This window comes from Camponotus vicinus, unplaced genomic scaffold (assembly GCF_025532165.1).
Source record: "Camponotus vicinus isolate PSW18456_S1 unplaced genomic scaffold, iyCamVici1.0 SCAF_12, whole genome shotgun sequence".
NCBI classification, from domain to species: domain Eukaryota; kingdom Metazoa; phylum Arthropoda; class Insecta; order Hymenoptera; family Formicidae; genus Camponotus; species Camponotus vicinus.
In genome coordinates, this window is record NW_028141948.1 from 2,316,651 (window position 1) to 2,340,501 (window position 23,851).

The following is a 23,851-nucleotide window of genomic DNA, read 5'->3' on the forward strand; positions in this document are numbered from 1 at the left end:
CGAACGATCGTGAAAACGAACGATCGTTACTAAATGAGCGTAAATATTTCACGCTCTTTTGCCGGTAATTATCCGGCAAAAGAAGGAGTAATTATCTCCTTCTTCGATCTCTGATTAGAGATCGAGAAAGAAAGTGGCCAGGATCAACGAAAGGTAGGTTCAACTGGCCTGAAGAATATGGTTAGGGTACGCGGTTAGGGCACGCGGTTAGGGCACGTGACTAAAATATATACATGATTAGGTGAGGTGATGATTAGAGATAGGTTCCTCAAATCTCGAATAATTTTAGTTAATCAGGAAGTAGGGTTGTTAAAATCATTAGAATTCTTCTATTAATATTAGGGTTGTTAGGGCTCTTAAGATCATTAGAATTCTGTAATAGTAGGATTGTTAGAGCTATTAAAATTATTAGAATCCTTTAATAGTAGGGTTGTTAGGGCTATTAAGTAAGATTCATTCTTTCTTTTAATATTCCAATAATCCTAGGGGTAAATTAAAATTATTTTCATTAAGTTGAATTTATTTTTAAAAACGTTGTAAAAATAAATATAACATGTTTTAAATGTGAAATTTAAATTATCAAAATTATCTTCAGGAATTTTAAAGAAATAGCATAATTATTAACGTTTAAGAAATCTTAACATGTTATATTTTATTTCAAAACTATAAAATATATGTGTATTAAATCAAATATAATATTAAATCCAAATGTTAATGCTATCAATATCAAATTATTGTATCGATGTTATTAAATATTTGAATAAATCGAATATTATTATTTGATATTGATAGCATCATAAATTTGTAAATTGTAAATTGTAAATTATAAATAGTTATAATTGTATTTTAATTATAATCTGACATTGATATTTTAATTGTAAAATACAATACAATTATGACTATAATTATATTATATGAAATTGTATTTACGATTGTAAATTCTTATGTAAATTACACGAAAAATTATCGAAAGTATACGTATAATGATTACATAATAGTAATTAACATATAATAGTAATTCATTAAATTAAAGTATTTGTTTCTGAAGTATATATTTTTGGAATATTCATAAATGAGTAACTGTTTGTAGTTTCATGTCAAAGAGTCATTAATAAATTCGGAAAATTTTTATATAAAATGTAAAAATTCGATGCTAAATTAATGATTAAATATAAGCATTATAAAATTTGACGGACGCCTTCGTTACAGAATCGCGAGTCAATTATTATAAATTTAATGATATGCTTTCCGTTAGCTTTATTTATTTATGAATTCCATATCGCGCGGAACTGAATATTCTTAAAATAAATTATTAAATTATGATTGCGAAAATACTGTGTTTTTTCCGCGTTCTCTTCGCGTCCTTATACAAGATTATCATTTTAACAGAAGAATTTTATCGCTGTCCTTCTCGTCAGATAATATTCCTAAATATTGCTAATTAAATATAAAGAAATGTCGAATAAGAGAGTGAAGATTCGATATGATAAGTCAACGATTAAATATTAGCTTCACAAAATTTAACGATCATCTTCGATATTATTGAATCGCGAGTTAATTATTATGAATTTAATAATTTGTTTTTTCAGTTATATTTGTATTTACGAATTTCTTTTTTCGTACCGGAAAATATTCATAAATAAATTAATAAATTACCGTTGCGAAAACACCGTGTTTTTCCCGCGTTCTTTTCACGTTCTTAGACGAGATTGTCATTTTAATAAAAGAGTTATCGTTGTTCCTTTCGTTAGATAAACGTTAATGAAAGTTGCGTGGCTCGTACCGAGGAGTCGAAACGATTTTCATTATGGAGAATTATTTCTCATCGGTTCTTGTAAGATCCATTCGCGACGTCTAGTTCGGTGCCCTGTTAAAAATTGGGAATTTTTATTGTAAAAATGGAATTAATCCCGGTTTTTCCTGGCAATTTCCGAAAGCAATGATTTCGGTAGTAATACAACGACGAACGCCCTACGCTTCTTTAAAATCGAATTAATTTAAATAATATATATTTAGATGTGAGAGAAATGCATCTATTCTTTTCTACGTTAAAAATGTTCTGTCATTATTAGGATTGGTATTATTATTATTTAATGCCAGAGATTTAATAATAGATAAAATATGGATATAGGGTTGTGTATAAATTTTTATCTTTCAAGTAATTTCATATTGTAATTTTATTAACATTTGGATAAAAATGATTACGAACGAATATATTTCATTAATTATTAATTAATTATCTCATTTGAAAAATTATTTCTAGGTACTGGGGATATTAATATTAGTTTTTAGTTTCTTTTAAGAAACTATTTGCAGGTACTGGACATCGCCATTTTAGAATTAGTTTTTAGATATATACCATTTTATATATATGTATAATTAAATACATGCACAAATTAACGTATCCAAAATATTTTTATAATTTTTATTAATATGATATATTATATATACGCAAAATTATATATGAATGTTACATAAAATGTGCGAATACTTAAAAATTTAGAGACGAATCGAATGGGTACCCCTATATCAGTAAGATATTGATTAAAAAAAAAAATTATTAATTTAAACGTTATAAGAATAAGAATCTAGAGAATTAATCTAGAATTAATTATATATTTAAAATTATTTGATTAATTTTATTTTGTACACTGTTCGAATTGAAATTTTTTAAATCTTGCTGATATCGGGTTCGATTCGTCTCGCGCGCGCAAACGGTACCCCAAATTATGTGTTCGCACATTTAACACAAACTCCAATAATGCATGTATTTTATTATTTATAAATATAATCGTTCGTAATTACATTTCAATAAAAAAGATCGTTATATCCATTTAATTTTCAATAAAAAAATATATTTCTTAGTAATGGAAGAACATGTTTTCTGACGTGCATGTCAATTTCGTGAATTGAAGATAATGACGAGGGATAATTGTCGTTGATTTATTACTGAAATCATTGTTATCGGGAATAGTCCGGAAGATCCAGGATTCGTTCCCTCCTACAGTGAAGTTCCCGACGTTCAATGGATCACTTAACTTTTCTTCGCAAATTGATCTTGCGAAATCTGATGTAGAAACAAGATGTTAATCGTTCTCCATTTTTAAGATCGCTTCTCTTTTTATCGGATATTATCGGTATGTCACTCGCGTATCTGTAATCGGATATTCCGAATATTATCGATTTATTTATTCGTCGCGTTTTCTCGGGAATTTTAAATCGCGATTTATCTTATAATTTAATCGTTGACTTATACATTGAAGCTTTGTTTATCTTTCCACGTCTTTGAATATTGTTTTTAATAGTTCGTGCAAAATGCTGGTAGTGCAAATATTTTCTTCTATAATTTAAAAGACGATCGATAACTTTATTAATGACTGTTTTAAACGTGATTCTTTACATTATTTAAATCTTATTAAACTCTACAATTACATCGATTATTAGAGGGACTTTGAAAATCATTCGTTCCGTTATTTTTTATTAAACGTGGCCACAACGCGATTTTTAATTATATTTTAAAACTTATAGAGCTCATTTCATCTTATTCAGCTAATCATGCGCGAAATAGGATATGTATTTTATTCTCAATCATGAAATTCGTATAAAGTCGCGTATTAATCGCAAATAAATCGGACAGTGAATTTTATGTTTATAAACAATACGGATCACAAATGTTTGCCAAAATATCGTTTGTCATCATTTGTGTGATAATAATTATATCGCACGCGTGTCTATTGATGGTTTCGATTATCATTATAAAAATTATACGTATCTCGCAATCGAATATTCCGATTATTGTCGATTTATTTATTCGTCGCGTTTTCTCGCGAATTTTAAATCGCGATTTATTTAGTAATTTAATTGTTGATTTCGAAGTTTATTCTATCTTTTCATTTTGAATATTTCTTTTGATAATCTATACAAAATGCGCCAGTAATGCAAATACTTTCTTTTACAATCGAAGAAACGATCAATAATTTTATTAATGACTCTTTTGATCACGATTATTTACGTTATATAAAACTTATTAAATTCTGTTATTGCATATCTATTAGTAATAATAAATGTCGCGTAATTAATCTTCGCTGATCAGTCTCGTCTGGACTATGTAAAAATTTTTAGTAAATTTTATATTATACGTTTTATATTATACGGACATTTTCGTGTAATAAATTATTCCATGTAATAAATTATTTTGTATTAAATTTCGAATTATATTTTATATTAAATTTGTATTATATTTTGTCATATATTTTATAATATGTATTTAGCATAAAAATATTATGCATAAAAATATTATATTAAGCATAAAAATATTATGTTGGTATGAAAATTATAATAAAGATATATAAAAATAATGTTAGCTATATTAAAGTGGAACATATGAATTCTTTATATTTTATATAAAGGAAGAGACTTAAAATATTTTGCAACGTCTATATTTTTCGAGTCTTAATTATAAAAACTTCAGAAGAATCAGTGATTAATTTGACAAATTCTATACATGTATTAATAATTAAATTTTTAAATAATTAAAAAAATGATTGATAGATATCAAAGATCAGTTTACTGCTAATTAAGAAGATTTATAGAAATACGGTTAAAAATGTTTTTATCCCACAGCAGGCATTTTGTGTTTTGTAAATAAAAAGATATAAATATGATAATGAATATAGAAAAATATTTATTTCATCTTTGAATATTACAGTATCTTTCGCGATTGAATAATTTATTTACTATCAATTTACATACATAAGTATCTTGTTATACAGCACTGGTGCTATCGGCATTTCGTGCACATAGCACGGAACAAAACCAGAAATTGTGCACATTATATATTACCCTCTGAGAACATTCATGGACATTGGCTTTGTAGTTCATGTCCACGTTTTCATTGTCCATAGAGGGAGTATCGCTTTCAGGGATCACCTAAAAGCAGGCCATGACTTCTCTTAGTCTTCTCTCTGTCTTGATATTGAATTTTAATTATTTTTAACAAAATATATTGATTTTAATATGACACGATAGTTGTTTAATAATCAGCTGTTTCTATTTGTCGGCAAAGTAAAAACTGACAGAAGCATGATAGAATGGGAACACAAAGCAATATATCAGTGTACGCCATCTGTCGAAGAATTGAAATATTCATTCATGCGACACGTATATGTATATAAATGTGTTACGTATATTTACCATTACTCAGCGCTCTCAGTGTGCTATCAGCTGATGTACATACTTGGTACATTCTTCTTGTGGTTATTTAACTGAAGTATTATTTACGCTGTCAAAAGTATGAATCACGCGTGATAACGATTCTTGCATATTTCTTATCACCTTAACAGTTATCATAATTGGGAAACAATATGGAAACGGTAGTTTATTAATTGTTTATAATTTTTTTTTTTTTTGAGTCATTTTTTATACTGATATCTTGCTGTTAATGTCATTTATTGATATTTAAATGTATATTTTATGAATTATATTATTTGGATAATAATATTGAAATCAATGAATCTTACCTTTATTCTAAATATATATATAATTGGTCTTGAAGAAATATAATTAACTATAATTTTTTAGTCTGAGAAAAGACAAATTCCGACATTATTGAGGAAGGTATTGGCAGTGGATGCCTATTTGACAGATGAATTTGTTAAGTTGGTAGAAAAATTCCTACCCTTAAGACAATTGAAAGTACATTATAAGTTGTTAGAGGTAAGCGTAATCTTATTTATCCTTTTATTGATTAATTATTAAATATATATCTCTTATGTTTATTTTAACTATTTTGATTACATTTCTTATAGATATCGTGTCATGGCATAGTTTGGCTAGCAAGTTCTCTCGTGTTAATTTGGATTCTCAACAGCAAAAGCTTGTATCAAATGCAAGTAAATTTGCTAATAGGTAAATAAAAGGTTCTCCTATTACTAAAATATAGGATATATACATAAATAAAAATATTGCAGGATTGTTGCTTGACATTCTCTTGATTGCTGTGATAAAGGCAATCACAAGAAGAAGACGGCCAACTTCTAATGATGATTCATTTACTATAGGACCTGATAAATATTCCTTTCCATCTGGACATGCATCTCGTGCTACATTTATCGTGTATTTCTTCTTCTATGTATGGCCCGTATCTTTGATGTTTGCACCACCTTTATTAGCATGGTGTTTTTCTGTATGTACATCTAGGTTATTGTTGAAGAGACACCACATATTTGATGTACTCGTTGGAGTATTTCTAGGTATTTTTGAAGGGTTGATTATAGGCTACATTTATTTAGAGCAAGAGACATGCATTAATTTAATCTCTTGGATTACAGATGAAAAGATACATGGGTCAGAATAATAATGTTTTAACTGTTTGTATGATGTTTGCTTTTTTGTTTTAGGAATATTTCAAATAGTTGTTATTTATTTTTTAATATTTTTCGTTTAATTTATGCGTACGTATAATGTGTATATATAATATATAATTGTGTACATACATCAATAGCTCTGTATATTTTTGTCTCGCATCTTGAAAAAATTGATATACATAACATGACAATAATTTAAACTACTATGCTAACAATTCTGCATACAGCTCACAAATAAAAACTGTCATAAAAAATATAATAATATAAAGTTTTTGTAATTTAAAAATTGTACATTATGTAATTGTAATCTAAAAATTATAGAAAATACATATCTTAGAGACGTTTCCTAAAAAGCTCATTTCATATTTCTCATTCTCCAAATTAGATTATCGAGCTACATACAAGGGCACAACAGGACATAATTGTTGAATAATTATTTATTCAGCATACATATATGTATACGTAGTTTAAAATGCGCGCGCGCGCGCGTTCAGACCACCTTCAGCGAGTTCTCGCTGGCGTCTCTACTACAAAGTCACGCACCCGCTATTTCCAGATGTCGCGAGACTCAAGGCCGCCGTCATGTCCTTGTCGGGGAACGCGCACAAAGGCGCGCTCATGAATTAAATCGCGATCGCAGGGTACAGCGCAGTTTTTCCGGCGTGCGAGGAATTTTCGCGGCGAAGAAAAGTCGCGTGTTATGACGCGATCGTCCATCGGATTCCCGACCCGACCGACCACGGTAAGAAAGTGCGCAAAGTGTCTCGCTTGTTGCACAGTTGCCAAGGCGACTGACGTGCGTGCGGCCGCGGGTGCGTGTCCCTCCGTCGCGTGAGTGTGCGTGCGCGCGTGTGTTACGTGGTGTGCTATGATAAAGGACCGATCGCCGTCGTCGGGACGCCGATTCTCGTGTCGCCCTGACGCCTCGATGCTCCGCGACGACGTAGCCTGAAGATAGCGCAGCCACTCTTATTATGGACTACCCGGTGTTAGGCCACTACGACCCCACCGTAGAGGCCACGGACCACGGTAGCGGCGAGGAGGAGCAGGAACTGCTGTGTAAGTGTCCTTTTTGTATCGTCGTGTGTTCCCGCGCGCGCTCTTTCCACCTGCCGCGAATAAGAGGCGCCAGAAGACGTCGTCTTTCCTTCGGATGCCGAGAGAAGGAGAACCGCTGTCGAAATTTTTCCGGTCTCGCGCTTTATTCCACTCGCGGTTTTCCTCGCATCGTTTGTTTTCCCCTCCGCGACATTCGTTTGCTTTCGAACGCTCGTGTCAAGTATCGTATCGTAGCGATACACATCAGCTGATATCAGCTGTTCCTACGTTATGCGAGGTATTCGTCGAACAATTCCTTCTGTCAAGACTGTATTGGACGGCAAAACAGACGATCAAATTTTATATCGTTCTTATTGTAGAATGGATAATTTTAATAATGGGAATGCATGTGTATGTGCCTATCTTGCAAATAGATTAAAATAAAAAAATTGCTTTGAATTTTTTTTTTAATGGCAGTATAATCTAAATTAATATATTGTCGAGAAGCACATATGTTTATATATTACGCATTTTTAACTTTTATTTACTATACAATAAATACATAAAATATTTATTTAAAAATAAAGTGTAATGATTATAAGAAAAGTTACAAGTTATGAGAACCTAACTAATAAGTGTTAAGTATTTTGTGTTATTTTATTATTATATTAAATGGAATTTTTTTTATATCAGATAAATTAAAATTGTTAAAAAGAAATTTTGCGCAGAAATAAATTATTCACAGAAATGCTTTTTTGCTTGTTTCTTCTGGGATAAGGTATATTAAGGATATAGGATATATAGGATATAGGTATATAAGATATAGGATCTTCAACTGGTTCTTATTCCAGGGGAGGAATGTAATTATGTCGTACCTGGGGATGAGTATGTACCTGCAGCGGAGCAGTTTGGAGAAGATTTTGCCGGTGCTGAATTTCACGAAACTAGAACATTGCTCGCTGATGGCGGAGATAGATTTGGAGTTTCCACTGCCACTTTCGATACGATTGAGGAGCTTATGTGGATGGGGAATCAAGGGGTACATTATTATTATTTATTCATCCAAGACTTGATTTTTATTTATAAATATTTATTATGTTTAGTAACATTAATTTGTTATAGGGCCACGTAACATCTTATTATGGGCCTGGTTTACAAAAATATACCTCTTTTCAAGTCCATGCGACTCAAGAGATCCGACATATTCATCCTGTAGATGAAGGGATTTTAGTGTTGACCCAGAGTATATTGAGATGTCAGCTGCGACGAGGCATACCTATATTTACACACACGTATGTTGCTATGTTGCATTAGTGATATCATCCTACAAATTTGAGCAAACCTAGGTTGTTATAGGTCAACAAATATGAATGACATGCAGTGCATGTTGCAAATCTCTCCGACCAGATTACTCATGGGTGGACATCAGGATAAAATAATTGATTTTAACCTTACTAGAGGAAAGGAGACTGGATTAGTAAGAATATGTTAGAGAGTTAGATGTTAGATTAATCTCAATCTGCTATGATATTATATCTTATACTTATAGGTGGACGTAGGAGAAAATGGTTGTGCGATATTGAGACAACATAGTAGACTTATCTGTGCTGGTAATCCTGCGGGACGGATAGATCTCAGGGACCCAAATACATTATCAATAGAGCATACTCTGGATACACATAGTGGTTCCCTAAGTGATTTTGATGTACAGGGAAATTATCTTGTTACATGTGGATTCAGCAATAGGTGAGCATAAGATGGCTTAGAGAATTTTTGAGAGATATATATTTATATACTTATGCATCATATTCCACGTTTAGTCGTCAAGGCCTTACCGTTGATCGATTTTTAATGGCCTACGATCTGAGACAAATGAGAGCATTGAGTCCGGTCACTACTATGGTATATCCTCTCTTATTAAAGTTTCTACCAAGTTATTCCAGTCGCCTCGCAGTAGTATCGCCACTAGGACAAATGCAACTACTTGATACAATATATGCCAATGTACAACCCTCAATGACATGTTTGTATCAGGTAAATTCTTATCATACATATTTAGAAAATTTAAAAAAAAATACAACGAATAAATTTAAAAAGATTAACATATACATAAAAATATATCATATATTATTAGGTTGCTACTGGCGGAGCGGCGATATTATCATTTGATGTAGCTTCCACATCTCAGTGTCTCTGCTTTGGAGATTCGGCGGGTTCTATACACCTAATGTCCACCAACAATCCGGAACCTCAATTTAATACATTTTCTAGGTATACAATTATTCTTTAAATAAATTTTTTTAAGTGGAGTTCTAAATTGAATAAAATAAATTATTTCTATATAATCTAAATTTATAATAAAATTAAAATAAATAATTAATATATTATAATTAAAAATATTTAATTATTTTCATATTTAATAAAAAATATATGAAATTATAATATATATAATTAAAAAATAAATATATAATTAATGATAAAGAATATTAAAATTTTATGTGTGCAGGTTGAATATATAATAAATTATATATATATTTTTTTTATTGAATTTAGACCTACGGAATTTGCCGATCCAATCGAGACAGTACAATCAATTCCTTTTGATGATGATGTTACACCGTTTAGTACAATACCGATGGTATATTCTGATCAACCACTTTTAAGTGATTGGCCAGAAGAATTTTTAAAAAAGGTTTATAGGTATGTACGCAGTATATAAACTCCCGTTTTTTATAGAAAGGAAATAGATGAGAGATGTTTTTTCTTCCACAGAAAAACTCCAGCAATAGATCCCGAAATTTTGCGCACAATGAAAATGCAGGGAACAATAGGATATGCGCCAAATCCTCAGGCTTTTCGCAGAAATCAAGTGAGGAAACAATATTCTCCCACTCTACTACACACACAAATACCACATACACAATATTCTCCTCCATTTTTTCTCAAATTATCTTAAATCTGCTTACACATTTCTAATACTTTCACATTTATCAACTCCCAATATTTTTATTTATCAATGTAGGGAAAAGTGAATTCTGTTTATGATTTAATATCGAATTTAATTATCGCTTCTATATTTTAAAAAATTGCTACCTAAATTTATATATACCTTAAAGATATATTAATACAAATATGCTTCTTCGTGTCTTTGATAGTTACAGTTGGGCATGATTAATTGAAATACATTATCATAATATAAGATGAGGCTTAATATAATTGAAATATGTAATTTTTTAGAAAAAGGAGAATTTGCTATAATGTGATTAAGACTGATAACATTTCGTGATAATTATTGTAGTCTATAAAAGAACGTGATATATTTTCGTAAGCTAGTCCTCAACATATTCTATTAATTTTACAATATTGAAAATTTACAGTTTTCAAGTATATAAATATGTAAGAATTAAATTTTTTTTTCTCATTATTTTGTTTTGTTATCAATTTATGATATAATTATATGAGAGAAAAAGAGTACTTAAAAATAATGTAAAACACTAATACTATCGCACCATTATCATCATACTGTCACTATTACATCATTCATTATTAACGAAGATCATTAACTTCTCTTATATTATAATATAATGAATATTTTTTTTGATAGTGACATTTGTAAAAGTTTATATTTTCTTTAATTAATATTTTACATTTACACATTGTATGTTTGTATGTACAAATATGAAAGTTGAGCAATAATGACTTGACATACAAAGGCATATTTCTAAGTGTATTTAAATTTGAAAAAGGCAAATTTTTTTTTATATATATCCGATTTTAAGGGATCCAATATTTTCAACAATGTGCCAATTTATAATGAATAAGTGAAATAATATATAATAAAAATGTGTCTGCTATAGATACACTAAAGTATTATATGGCATATAAATACACTGCATACAAATTCTAAGAAAATTCTAAATATATATAAATATATTTTTTTTTATTAAATTAGTATAAATATATAGAAATTTATATATATATATATATGTGTGGCACAATATAGGAATAATATGATGTGTGTTTATCATGGTATCACATATATCTTTTCTATTATTATGTAACTTATACATATTAAAATAATTCTTTTTTTTTGTTAATCTATTGAGGAGCATATTATAAATATAAAGCTGGACTTTCTTAATTATTTTAGTTAGTTACTAAATTTGAGATTATATAACTTTCCTTGTTTTACAGAAAAACACATTGTACAGAGGTATAATTCTTTAATATAAATATCCATATATCATGATTATTCAGAATATTTCGAAGAATATTTTTCAGAAAAATTACGCGTGGCAGCGTCTAATAAGAAAAAAACATGCGTTGAATATTATATCGATAGTATAAGATTTAATTTCTCTTATAGTTATTTATGTTAACGTTTCCAGAATGCCCTACGTAAAGAAGAAGAGAAACGTGAATAAATATTTCAATATATCTTCTCCCGAAAGCTTCCACAATTCCTATATATTATCGACCAGCGTGATATTCTACTGCCTTCAATTCCGCAATATCGCACAATGTGTTTGTGATCGATGCATTTTATTCGTTTTCGTTTGATGATTTCTGCTCAATAATCTCTTCATAGGCTATTAGTATATTTATACACGTAGAATATATGTTCCGCATAAAATGTATAATCTCAAAGTTGTACTTGAGTGAAATAATAAAGGTTGTATATGACAAACACGTACAACAATATATATGCGTAACTTTACTATGATGCGCCACGTTATCAGTTTAGTTCCCTTCAACAACGCGCGTTCTCTTTTTCAATAGGTATTATTTATTTTTTCACAATCTAAAATTATACTTTTTCTACTTCCCACGAGACTGATTTCGCGTGAAACGTATGGTGAAAGTTTCATAAGACAGATTAATTTCCGAAGCACATTTTTTTTCAGTGGAATAAAAATAAATAATACCTCTTTTACAGATACCGTACAATTTGGAAAAGCGACGTGGCTTAATCGCGAAACCTTTCGCGGGGGACTCACGGTGTAAAACAGATGACGGCACCTTTGTGGCCATACCTAAGCGTTATCGTAAAATCGAGTTGAAATATTCACGACTCGGTTACGACGATTTTGATTTCGATCAATACAATCGAACCAGCTTTTGCGGCCTGGAGGCCACTCTTCCCAATAGTTATTGCAATGCTATGCTGCAGGTAAGGTCGATAAAACTATGGAGCAGCTCGACAAAACTATAGAGATCCAAATAGGTCAGAGAATGAATAGAGCAAGTCACTGATCAGATGTATATATTTATGCTTTGCAGTTACTATATTACTGCGAACCTGTAAGAATAGCATTGCTCTCACACTCGTGTCAACGAGAATTCTGTCTTTCTTGCGAATTGGGATTCTTGTTTCACATGTTGGATATATCACGTGGATTACCCTGTCAAGCTGCGAATTTTCTGAGGGCTTTTAGGACGGTACCAGAGGCGGCTGCTTTAGGACTCATATTGAGCGACTTGCATCCGGAAGCCAAGAAAAAAATCAGCCTGATTAGACTTATACAAGTATGATAATTAAAAGATGTATAAAAAAAGCACTCAAATTGTATAATTATAATTAAATAATTTGCATAAAAAATAAGCATATATATTTCAAATATATTATAAATTTTATATTTTTTATATTTGACGAAAAAAATAGCGATATTAAATTTTTATGAACATTATTTGATATGCAAATTTTGTATTAGAGCTGGAATCGATTCATTCTACACCAAATACACTATGAGATACTGGAAACTAGAAAACGACAGCAGGAGGAAGAGGAGGCAGCGCGACTTAAAACAGGATCCAAATACCCTCCATTTGTTTATAACGAACAGGATTTCCCTAGCATTCTTGAAGATCTCGGTTCTCGATATAGAAGCCACGATGACGAGAGGAAAAAAAAGAGAAAGCAGGAGGAGGATGGTAAATATATGTGGATCACATCGAAAGGTAAACACAATTCATGTGTAACCTTTGCACTGGGCACTTTTTGTGTTTATTTTTCAATTTTTATGTGACCTATTTATTCGATGCAAGGCTGCAATAATATATCCAAAGAATAACAAGAGATAACTGAAAATTATGTTATTACTATATTATTATAAGCACAATCTATGATTGCAGAAACATTATCTTTGTTTTAATAGAATATTTTATGATTTTATTATCTTGTATTCTTAGGATATTATAGTTGGAGCTTTCTATATGCGCCGACGCGCATACTTTTTTTTTTTTTAGAACATAGTTTATATATATTGATCTTATATTAAATCAATAAATTGCGGCAAAATGCTTTTTGTTACTTCTTAGAGCTTTGTTGTATATTATGTATGTTTTTTATAGTAAGAAAAGCAGCCAGTCCCTCTTATTTTCTAAAAGTTGCATGATCTTGCTTTTATACAAAATCCTGGGATTTTAAAATATATGATTGACCTTAATGTTTTTTTAGAAATATAAATATATAATAATATAATATTAAATGATATTTAATATTTGAGAAAATAATTGGGTTCTTTATATTTCTCGATATCTATATTTTGCATCATTTTATTTTTAGAAAAATCAAATTTTACAAACTTTTTAAGCAAAACGGATGAAATCTTGAATAAATAAGAATAAACGTATTTAGATTATAACTATTCAAACATAAAAGATGATTAAATATATCAATAACTAAATATTTTGAAGATATTAAATGCTTACTTACTGAACAAAATCATTTTACTTAATTGTGATTAACAGTTAATAACATTCGCTTATTTTATTTTTAAATGTGCATTTATTACGGGTAGATAAGAACACCAAAAAGTCTGCCGAAGAGAATGAAGTGCGAGATGATGAAACAGAGATCAGTCATCTATTTGGATCTGAACAAATGCACATACATCGCTGTCTCAAATGTGGGCAAGAAGCTACGAAACATTCCATCATGTTACTTTGTAATTTAGTTTATCCGGAAATAATCAATCCTTGTAAGCTATTTTGAAGTAATGCATATCTAAGGCTGAACGGAAAGCAAACGTGTCTAGCGTGTAAAGTGGTTGAAACTGTATGTTTATGGATTCAAATATTTTAAGATAAGGAAAAAGATTGTCGAAATCTGATGATATATAATTTTAACATTTTAAATTTTTAAAATCATAAAATTCTACAAATAGTTATGTTCAAAATACATTTTTAAAAGTAGAATTTTGAAGTTTCGAATCTTTTATACGCTCAACACTAAACTTTTCGTGTAGCCATAGCCTAATGCTCGCGCCTGAATACAAGATTTACCTTTTGTAGCTGAAGAGGTACCGTTCACAAGTGTTCTTGCCCGCAGTTTAAGACCTGAGAAAATTACACCCGCATGGTGTGACAATTGCCAGAAATTTACACCTACTCTCCAGTCTCGACAATTGACTAAACTACCTCAAATATTGGCCCTAAATTGTGGCTTAGATACTCAACAGGTACTTACAACACGAGATTAGATAGCGCATACAGAATCAAAGCATATGAAGTCGCATTGTATCTTATTGATCTAACAGAGACCGAAATTGTTAACAGAGACCAAATTGTTACAGGATAAAGCATTTTGGCAAAATCAGATGGACATCGTAGTGCAAAATGTATTGACGGGGAAAGAGAGTAGTCCCAGTTCCAGTCCTGTGCCTGTTACTGCGAAACCTTGTCGATATGGCAATAATTGTACACGAGTTGGATGTCGATTCAGACATGTTGGTCGCGACTCAGGTACGCAATCCTTAAATCCTTTTTGATTTAATATGTTGCTCTATATGACTCTATTTATTAATCATACAGAAACAGAGAAATTATTAACATCGCCTTCTACTCCATCTACCTCGTCGACATCTGTTACACCTCCTAGTCATTTATATTACTCGCATTCCTGGATACCTCACAACATAGAGATCTCCCTTGAAGAAAACGGTGAGATGTCGGTTAAAAAAATTAGCGAACCAAAAAATGAATTGATGAATGATGCATCCGCACAAATGAACGTGGTGGAGAACGGCCAAGATGACAAAATGGTACGAACACTTTCCGACAACAACGTTGAAGACAATAATGACGAAGATTGTAACAACATCGAAAATTGTAATATAGTATCGAACTCGGAGGGAAATGAAACAAAAAGTACAAATTCAGAGATCTCTAAGAATATTCAAAAAATACAATATGGTCTCAGTGCTGTCGTCTGTTATGTTGACGATAAAAATAATGAGGAACGGAGAAACATTGTAACGTTGTTGCGAGTTGGACCAAATTATCACGTACGATCGTCGGGCAATCCTGTATCGCAGTGGTATATTTTTAATGATTTTTGGTGAGTTCTTTAGGAGACAAACGTGTACATCTGTGCATTAATATCACTTATTACAACACTAAACTTGTTATAGTATATCACCGGTGACACCGCAAGAAGCAGTGTGGTTTAATCTCGATTGGAAAGTACCATGTGTGCTCCATTATACAGCGATACCTGCACCTGAACCGACAGCATACGTTAGTCCTCTTACATACGATGTATTTGGCGAAGATAAATGTATCGCGCGCAGTGGTGGAACCAGAGGCATTACGTTTACTCCTTTAGCGTCAGACGAAATGCCTAAGAAAGGTACATTTCATGTTTCTTTTTATGCAGTTTTAGCACAACCAGTCTTGCTTAATTTTTCACGATGGATTATCTTGCATATATTGGAATTATTTTTATAGGAGAATTGGTAGGGATTGACGCAGAGTTCGTTACTTTAAATCAAGAAGAATCTGAATTGCGGAGCGACGGAAAAATGTCGACTATAAAACCAAGCCACATGTCTGTAGCGCGAATCACTTGTATCCGCGGGTAACAATTATTATTATTAAATAGTAAAGTTTTATAAACGGAGATTTTTTAATCCGATTAAAGAGAAAAGTGCGTTCAGAGAAGTTCACGATGTTTGCGAAATTTTAAATTGCAATCTTTTTCTCACTTTTTTTATAAATAGACAAGGTCCACTGGAAGGTACACCGTTTATAGACGATTACATAAGTACTCAAGAGCAGGTGGTTGACTATTTGACAAAATTCAGTGGGATTCAACCGGGTGATTTAGACGCAAACTTTAGTAGCAAACATCTTACCACTCTGAAATCGACGTATCAAAAGTTGAGGTTTTTAGTGGACAATGGCATAATTTTCGTCGGGCACGGCCTAAAAAATGATTTTAGGTAAAATACTACTTATACTGATATATACGACAATGATTAGCACAAGATTTAATTACGAATTTTATAGGGTAATAAATTTGGTAGTACCGCCGGAGCAAATAGTAGATACAGTTTTATTATTCCACTTACCTCATCATCGTATGGTGTCATTACGCTTCTTAACCTGGCATTTTCTGGGCAAAAAGATTCAATCCGAAACTCACGATTCGACCGAGGATGCGCGAGCAGCCTTAGAATTGTATCGTAAGTACAAAGAATTAGAAAGATGTGGCACATTGAGGGAAACGCTTAAGGAACTTTACGAAGTGGGCACGCAGTTACAATGGAAAGTAAGAACAAAAGAAATCTTATATTAACTAAATCAACTCATTAAATCTGTTCTTTTTTAAATAGTGCTTGATTTTAGGTCCCCGACAGCTGATATGAGGATAATATATGTCAGGATATAGATGATCGAATCAATAGTGATAATGATGATTAGGTGATACTACAAATGTTCATGTGTCCATTGTCCAATGTTACCGAGTGAAAGGTAACACTTTGCAAGTACTGTTCGTGTTGGTTGACAAAAAATATCCATTTAGTCTAATTCTGAAGACAGGGTTACATACTCGTGATCCACAGGAAGAAGGTTTTTCAACGCACATGTAATATTAGATAAAATTTTAAGGTTTCGTGCACCATGGTATCGTGAAACTGAAAGAATCACACAGATATCAAAACATTGATACTTGTTTAGGATTCCTCTCGTTTTTACTCGTGTGTTAGATCATTGTCACAACCGTTCACTTTTGATTCAGAAGTAATACATCAAATCGATCATTATCCGTCTTGATAGTTCATTAGGAAGATTGAATAAAATGAAACAAATTCTTGAGCGCGATTTTAAATAGGAATACTATTTTAAGTGCGACGCGAATTTGTATATATTATCTAATATAACATATTGGCGTTTTGAGGAGCAGTAACGATTCCACACTGCCCGACGAATATCAATATTCACTCTAATTTCCATCGTTCATACTGTATCCCGTGTGAAAAAGATAATGTACTCCATTCCGATCCAAATATTTGCCGGGTATAGACGTAAATAGTACAGTAGCAATAACTGAATTACGTATTTGTAAATGTATAATATTTCACTGTTTCCTTTTATACGTATATTTCTAGCGTTTCTTTTCTAAATTTTTGTACGATTTTATGGAACGGGGTTTCATGCAGTTTTTTTTATAAGGTATTTGTTTTATCTTATAGGGAGATCTTATGGAAAGATTTCAATTTTCTCGATCACATACATACACACACACACACACACATATATAACATGCAATCACAAATTGTTAAACATCAGTCATATATTTGTAGTTATATTTACGGTTATTCATCGTTCACTGATCCATTTATACGAAGCTCTCGAAACGCGAAACAAAACTATTAACGAAGATGGTAGAATATTTTACAAACTGACAATTGTAATCTCTCGTTATAGATTATTTTTATACAAATTTTATCAATGAAAATGTGGAGAATATTATCCAAATCTATTACAAAAAAAGACAAGATTAATAAAACATATATTTTTTTATATCTCGAATTTTCTTATAATTTGTGCACGATAAGTTACAGACTGATTTCGATAGAAACAGTCAATGCGATCAATCAATATACAGTACAGACAGTATACACGGTGTTGATGGTAAGAAATTAAACATTTCTTTTATGCCGATCGCTGTTACATCATTGTAATTTTTCAATAAATAGTAGTACAAAATTCACATCTGATCTAATTTTACTCCTCTTTACTTATATTAATTGAAGCTATTCTTCTAATAATTTTATTAGAAAAGAAATTAGCAATATATGCATAATGGTGTTAATTTCATTACATATATATTTTTTTTGTATTATATCTTAACGTTGTATGTACAAGTCAGCACTAATCTCTTACTTATACTAGAAAGTCTCCTTCCTAATCGAATATTATTGCGTTAAACCACTTTCCGTGGTATAATTTTAGTAAATTAATAATTTACAAATTATTACGCGTTAGCCACTTTCCGTGGATATAATTTTAGTAAATTAATAATTTACAAATTGTACATACATTCGCCTAGCGCACGCGACCATAGTAAGTCACGCTATTATTATGACGCTTAAACGTACGAATTATAGTATTAGGTATATAACATAGTAATTTAATAAATAATTGAAAAAAACCTCATGCGCCTTCGAGGCTGCTTTCAAGAGAAATTTATAGATCCCTTTCAAACGAGTAATGTTTGAAATGCTGCTAACAACACAACATTATTCAAACACGACAACCTGAAGGGAACATTTGAAGAAATTACGATATCTTTTACAACGTGTGGATTCAATGTTCACTGATATGCAACATTTGATCACCGTGTAAAAAGAACTTTACAGAAGAATCCATTCGTAATATCATATTTTCGAATGAGTTCCGTTGGACATGTCATCGGCGAGATACGAGATCGTTTTAGAGATCATGCCGATTGGACGCGGATAAAAAAATAATTCTATTTTATTTTAAAAAGGCAGCGGAAGCGACGAGGCACATATCAAGGCGCTTTACCACCCGGATAACGTTAAACAAAAATAACATATATATATATATATACTTATATACATGAAGATACGATTTATCGAAGAATGTCGAAATATTCGTATCTGCCGACTATATGCGCGGCTTAAGTAATTACAGATAATAAAAAAGAAGAACGTCTCCTGACTAGAAACTTGCGTGGTCGAGCTGCAGGAGCTGGAAGCAGTATTCAGTGGCAGTAAGAGTGACAAATCGACTCAGTCACTTCAGAAACCATGCGCCTCAGCAGATACTCATCTTGAACAGTGGGTTAAGGCACTGTTGAACGTTATTAAGATATTCGGTAGAAGTTGGGACCACGTCTGTAGATTACGCTAAGCGAATCCACGCAATGTGTTCTCTTGATTATCAAAAAACCAAGGCACTTTTCGATCGCGTAGCGAGATTCCCTATCTCATATGCGATTCAATCCGATATAGCCAGTCAGAAAGTCAAAAATTTCGATAGAACGAAATTGAAAAAGGAGATTGCTCAATGATCTTCGCCTTGTTGGAAGTGACCATTTCGATTCAGCGGTTGCCTTTCTGGAGCGTCCGAGGGCCTATTTCTCTTAAAGAAACCGCACTGTAAATAATAAAGTCGATTAATCAATTGTTTCGTAATCAAGCATTAATATCAATATTGAAGACTGAATAAATTTAGCAAAATCAGCAAATTTATATATCGTCAGATATTTGGATCAATATTTCTCTATAAAACAATTTTAAAAAATTTTAAAAATTATTTGATATTTTTATAGTGCATTACTAACCTTATGAAGCAAATAGATGAGCAGCAAGAGAATTATCATTCCTGCGCAGGCCGATAATACTACCACCCATACTGGAATGATGTCCGGAGCAGAAGGTGGTGCGCTGGGTTCAATATTCGTGATAACTTCGTCACTCTTGATGACTTGTTCGGCTGGTGTACCGATGAACGGTTGCTTCGTGACACGCGCCACCAGCTTCGTCGACACTCTCACCTTCTCCTTAAAGGCTACCTCTTTCAAGGTTCTAGCATTCACGCGATATCTCGCGCCGATCCAGACTTCTTGATCTTTCTTTAAGGGACCTAGCACACATCGCAGCATCACACATTTTGCTGCCTCACAAAGTTGTATTGGTTCGTCCTGCGATTCAGGATCGTTCTCATAATCTTCATTTTGAAATGCAGCTTCATTCGATAGAAAGTCTTCTGTCTCAACATCTCGCCGATGCCTGTGCAATCGTTCGAATTTTTTGAACTCTTGTACGTCAATCATATCACTCTCGCGTCTATGCCTTGGACCTGTAAAATCGGAGTCCGGTTTCTCGGTGGAGAATTCATCATTAAATCGATCATGATTAAATCGATTATTATCTCTTCCGTAGATTCTGGTATTACTTGTTCGCTCTTCCGTTTGTCTCTCCTCCTGTGTACGTGTGTTATATCTGGATTCGTAACTTCCCTCTGAAGTTAGACTGCGACTAGAAGATTCTTCTTGCCAAGATTGACTGTAAGTCCTTTGATTCTGATTATCAACATTGCTATCTTGATAACCATCGTATGGACCATGCAATGTATATCTTCTTTCTTCGGTGTAAGTGTAAGAGCCTTGAAGAGGGAACCTACGGCCATCCTTCAACACAATGTAACCTTTATTATCTGGAGTAATAAGTAGCTGGCCTTCTATTCTGAGGAATCGACTATCACGAGGCTCCGTAGATTCCGAGGCATAGCTCTGCCCACCGTAACGATCTTGAAGAGGGAACATGGAGCCATCCTCAAATTCTATGTATTCTTTCCAATCGGCAGACGTCCTAAATCTCGCTTTGAACTGTACATACTGTTGTCCCTGCCTGCTATATATCTGATAACCAGCCGCATCTTTTGTCAATGTGCCAAAGAGCCGTTCTAGTTCTTGCGTGGAACTCATATTGTGTAAACGAAAACCAAATTCTCGTCCTCCAACTGTCTCTTCACGATCGCCAGTGATGAAACCTTCCGTAGTTTGATGACGATCATTTGTAAATACGCCATAGTGTCTTTCCTCGTTATAGTTGTACTCGCGTTCCTGCTCTTCTTGCAAGCGTCGTTCTTCTTGTTGTCTTCGCTGTTCTTCTTCTTCTCGTCGTTCATTTTCGTATCGACGTCGTTCTTCTTCTCGTCGTTCTTCCTCCTCGCGCCGCCGCTCCTCTTCTTCTCGACGTCGTTGCAAAGCGATACGTTCCTGCTCTTCTCGCTGACGTTGTATCAAAAGCGTCTCCTCTTGCAATTTCCTCTGACGAGCTTCTTCTTCTTGACGTAAACGAATCTCCTCTTGCTGTTTCAATAGCTCCTGATATCGCCTCTCACTCTCAGTTAAAACCGAATCAAATCTTCCTGATGAAATTGTATGTCCGCTTTGTATATCATCGCCCTCATCCCAACGACTTTCTACTCTAACGGAATGGTTCATACGAGTCTCATAAGGCTCTTCAAGATCGGGTAATCTTCGAGAGCCGAAAGATTCTTTTTCAGATTCGTGGAATCCTCCGCCCAAAGTCGTGGAACTACCGCCGGATTCTGTGTGGAAAACAACTCCACGATTGCTGGACAAATCACCAGTACCAATCGAGCTAGTTCCGGAGGAATTCTGTGTATATGTCGTAGTAAGAATGTCTGGTTTCTCTCCCGTTGGATTCAGTTGAATTCTTCTGGTTTCGGTGACTGCGCTCGACGAGGGAGAGGAGGAAGATGAAGAAAACGAATGTCGCGATTTTTGTATATTCGAACTATCGCCACTATTGATCTCTTCTTCTTTCTGGTTCGCTTTATTACGATCTATCTCGAAGCCTCTTTGGACGTTGATCGTTTTACCTGACTGCGATTCATCCAGGATCACGCCGGAATAGTCGGGGTAATTTAAATGTACTTTTTTACGTTGATCCAGCTACGATACATTATTATGATTTATATTATTTCACATATATTAAAAAACCTGATTAAATTATAAGACAAAACTATAATTAATCTATAATTATCTAATTCTGTAATTATTTAATTATCTTAATTATAGTTTTGAAATATAAATTTATATACATATATTTGATTCTATTATATATAATATGTTATAAAAGTATATTATATACATATATATAATTTTATATAATTAGATGCCTTTTTTGTGTAAAAGCAAACACACATTAATAGCAATAATCATAATATTTCTATAATTTATATCATATATAATTCATATAATATAAAAAAATTATTTTTGTATATTTCCATCTTATACGTACCTTCAAACTAAGATAATTTGCATTAGCAGGTTCGCAAGCGATCGGTCCCGAAGTCTCTGGCTGTTCCAATAAATACATTAGTTCTTTCTCGGATAAAGTCCGTGCGGGCCACACGAGGAATGCTTCAGCCTCGACAATATCTGATGGACCTTGATTGCGAATCGTATAATTATGCGTCACTGCTGGCCCAAATTCGAGCTCTGTTGTAATATTCGCGGCAGTATAATTATCGGGATTATAATAAAGATCCTTAGGTTTGCTTTCGCCGTCGACACGCAAATCCGTTTCTATCCAGATCGGCAGAGATAAATGTTGGCTATTATCATAAACGGTAATGTAATCTTCGGGATTCGTAGTGTTGACTTGCATATCAAATTCATAGATGGGCTTCATCCCGTGTGACGTCACAGGCTGAAGTAGCACCTTGAATTTCACCAGTTTATCCTGAGGCAGTGGATTTCCAATATCACAGCGAAGAGTATTATTATTTGATTGCTTGGGCGCGGAACAGTGAACGGGAATCTCCAGGGTCTCGATACGCTCTATCTTGATATAATCGATGCCGGCCGGTAGCTGCAAATTGTACGTTGCCTCGAAGGCGTCCTCGCCCGCATTTTGCACCAGAACTTCGAGTTCCAGTCTCTTGCCAGAGCCCAGTAAATATCTACCAACGTTAGATCTCACATTGAGCTGTAAGTCGGGTATACAGACGTTGTCGGGACCACAATTCTTTCTGATGGAAAGAGTGTCTTTCCGGGAAGTCGTTGCGCCAAGGACTGGTCTCAGCGGCATTCTCGGATCACGACGACGATTGTCTGGAATCCGTTCTTCTTCCAGACTCATACGCATCTCGGCATCCAGCGATGTTAACTTGTCGCGGATATTAGGAGTCACGTAGACCTTTAAGAATGATACAAAAATTGCCAGTCTTTCTTTCTCTTGCAAAAAGAAATTATATCGTACATTAGAATCAAACGAATACTTACCTGAACTGTGCGACAGAACTGCCGATCGCGTTCAACCGTAATCGTATGATTCATTGTGTTCCTGCCCTCCAACTCTAGGAAGAACAGCCTCGGATTCTTCGTTTTCTTCACATCGAGTACGTATTGTATATTGAAATTATGCCTCATGAGAACACCCTCTCCTGAATACCTAAAGCAAGCTCTAAGCGGAAGACATGTAACTCTGGTGTTATCCGACAGCGTGCAATTTCTGTTGTCCAAGGAGATCAATTTGGATTCAGAGTCGAAGGTCACGTAAGAATCCATCTTGATCACCGGTCGTGACCTGAAATAAAGAATATAAAGTTTACTCAAAACTCGATGATATCATAATCAAGTATCTTCAACATCAGGCTTG

General features: G+C 33.0%; 3 protein-coding genes across 6 annotated transcripts in view; 2 read left to right on the plus strand and 1 right to left on the minus strand.

Annotated features, from left to right (window-relative positions):
• The first annotated feature begins 5,186 nt into the window (after positions 1-5,186).
• On the plus strand, positions 5,187-6,499 carry LOC145963147 (polyisoprenoid diphosphate/phosphate phosphohydrolase PLPP6-like). The gene is made up of 4 exons (XM_083084839.1): positions 5,187-5,372; positions 5,581-5,715; positions 5,808-5,907; positions 5,970-6,499. Exons 1-4 carry the CDS (start codon positions 5,364-5,366, stop codon positions 6,353-6,355), a joined length of 630 nt encoding a protein of 209 aa, XP_082940965.1. The 5' UTR covers positions 5,187-5,363; the 3' UTR covers positions 6,356-6,499.
• A 421-nt stretch (positions 6,500-6,920) lies between these two features.
• Pan2 (PAN2-PAN3 deadenylation complex catalytic subunit PAN2) lies at positions 6,921-18,399 on the plus strand. Of its 3 annotated transcripts, none has more exons than XM_083084836.1 (21): positions 6,921-7,424; positions 8,255-8,442; positions 8,526-8,695; positions 8,760-8,880; positions 8,953-9,149; positions 9,224-9,437; positions 9,538-9,674; positions 9,957-10,103; positions 10,176-10,272; positions 12,340-12,573; positions 12,684-12,929; positions 13,115-13,361; positions 14,204-14,383; positions 14,697-14,863; positions 14,978-15,146; positions 15,216-15,741; positions 15,815-16,032; positions 16,131-16,260; positions 16,403-16,624; positions 16,692-16,953; positions 17,031-18,399. In XM_083084836.1, the coding sequence occupies exons 1-21, from the start codon at positions 7,340-7,342 to the stop codon at positions 17,043-17,045; spliced, it is 3,972 nt and encodes a 1,323-aa protein (XP_082940962.1). In that variant the 5' UTR covers positions 6,921-7,339; the 3' UTR covers positions 17,046-18,399. The 3 variants fall into 3 exon arrangements, with proteins under 3 accessions (XP_082940962.1, XP_082940963.1, XP_082940964.1); XM_083084837.1 differs by having other exon boundaries at positions 13,115-13,334; XM_083084838.1 differs by lacking the exon at positions 6,921-7,424 and adding an exon at positions 7,509-7,701.
• Positions 18,182-23,851, minus strand: part of If (integrin subunit alpha inflated) — a 60,778-nt gene continuing 55,108 nt past the window's right edge. For both annotated transcript variants that reach the window (XM_083084835.1, XM_083084834.1), the window contains 4 exons: positions 23,476-23,779; positions 22,490-23,389; positions 19,999-22,140; positions 18,182-19,811 (listed from right to left, as the gene is read on the minus strand). In XM_083084835.1, coding sequence (XP_082940961.1) covers positions 19,719-19,811; positions 19,999-22,140; positions 22,490-23,389; positions 23,476-23,779 — 3,439 coding nt within the window. In that variant the 3' untranslated portion in view covers positions 18,182-19,718. The remainder of the gene's footprint in view (positions 19,812-19,998; positions 22,141-22,489; positions 23,390-23,475; positions 23,780-23,851) is intronic.

Bases quoted from the DNA above. Each gene is read 5' to 3' on its own strand.
- Pan2 (XM_083084836.1), top strand. From the start codon at position 7,340: ATGGACTACCCGGTGTTAGGCCACTACGACCCCACCGTAGAGGCCACG. The intron at 8,881-8,952 runs GTAAGAATATGT...TTATACTTATAG, and splicing joins GAGGAAAGGAGACTGGATTA to GTGGACGTAGGAGAAAATGG. The intron at 16,625-16,691 runs GTAAAATACTAC...CGAATTTTATAG, and splicing joins GGCCTAAAAAATGATTTTAG to GGTAATAAATTTGGTAGTAC.
- LOC145963147 (XM_083084839.1), top strand. The intron at 5,716-5,807 runs GTAAGCGTAATC...CATTTCTTATAG, and splicing joins TACATTATAAGTTGTTAGAG to ATATCGTGTCATGGCATAGT. The intron at 5,908-5,969 runs GTAAATAAAAGG...AAAATATTGCAG, and splicing joins GCAAGTAAATTTGCTAATAG to GATTGTTGCTTGACATTCTC.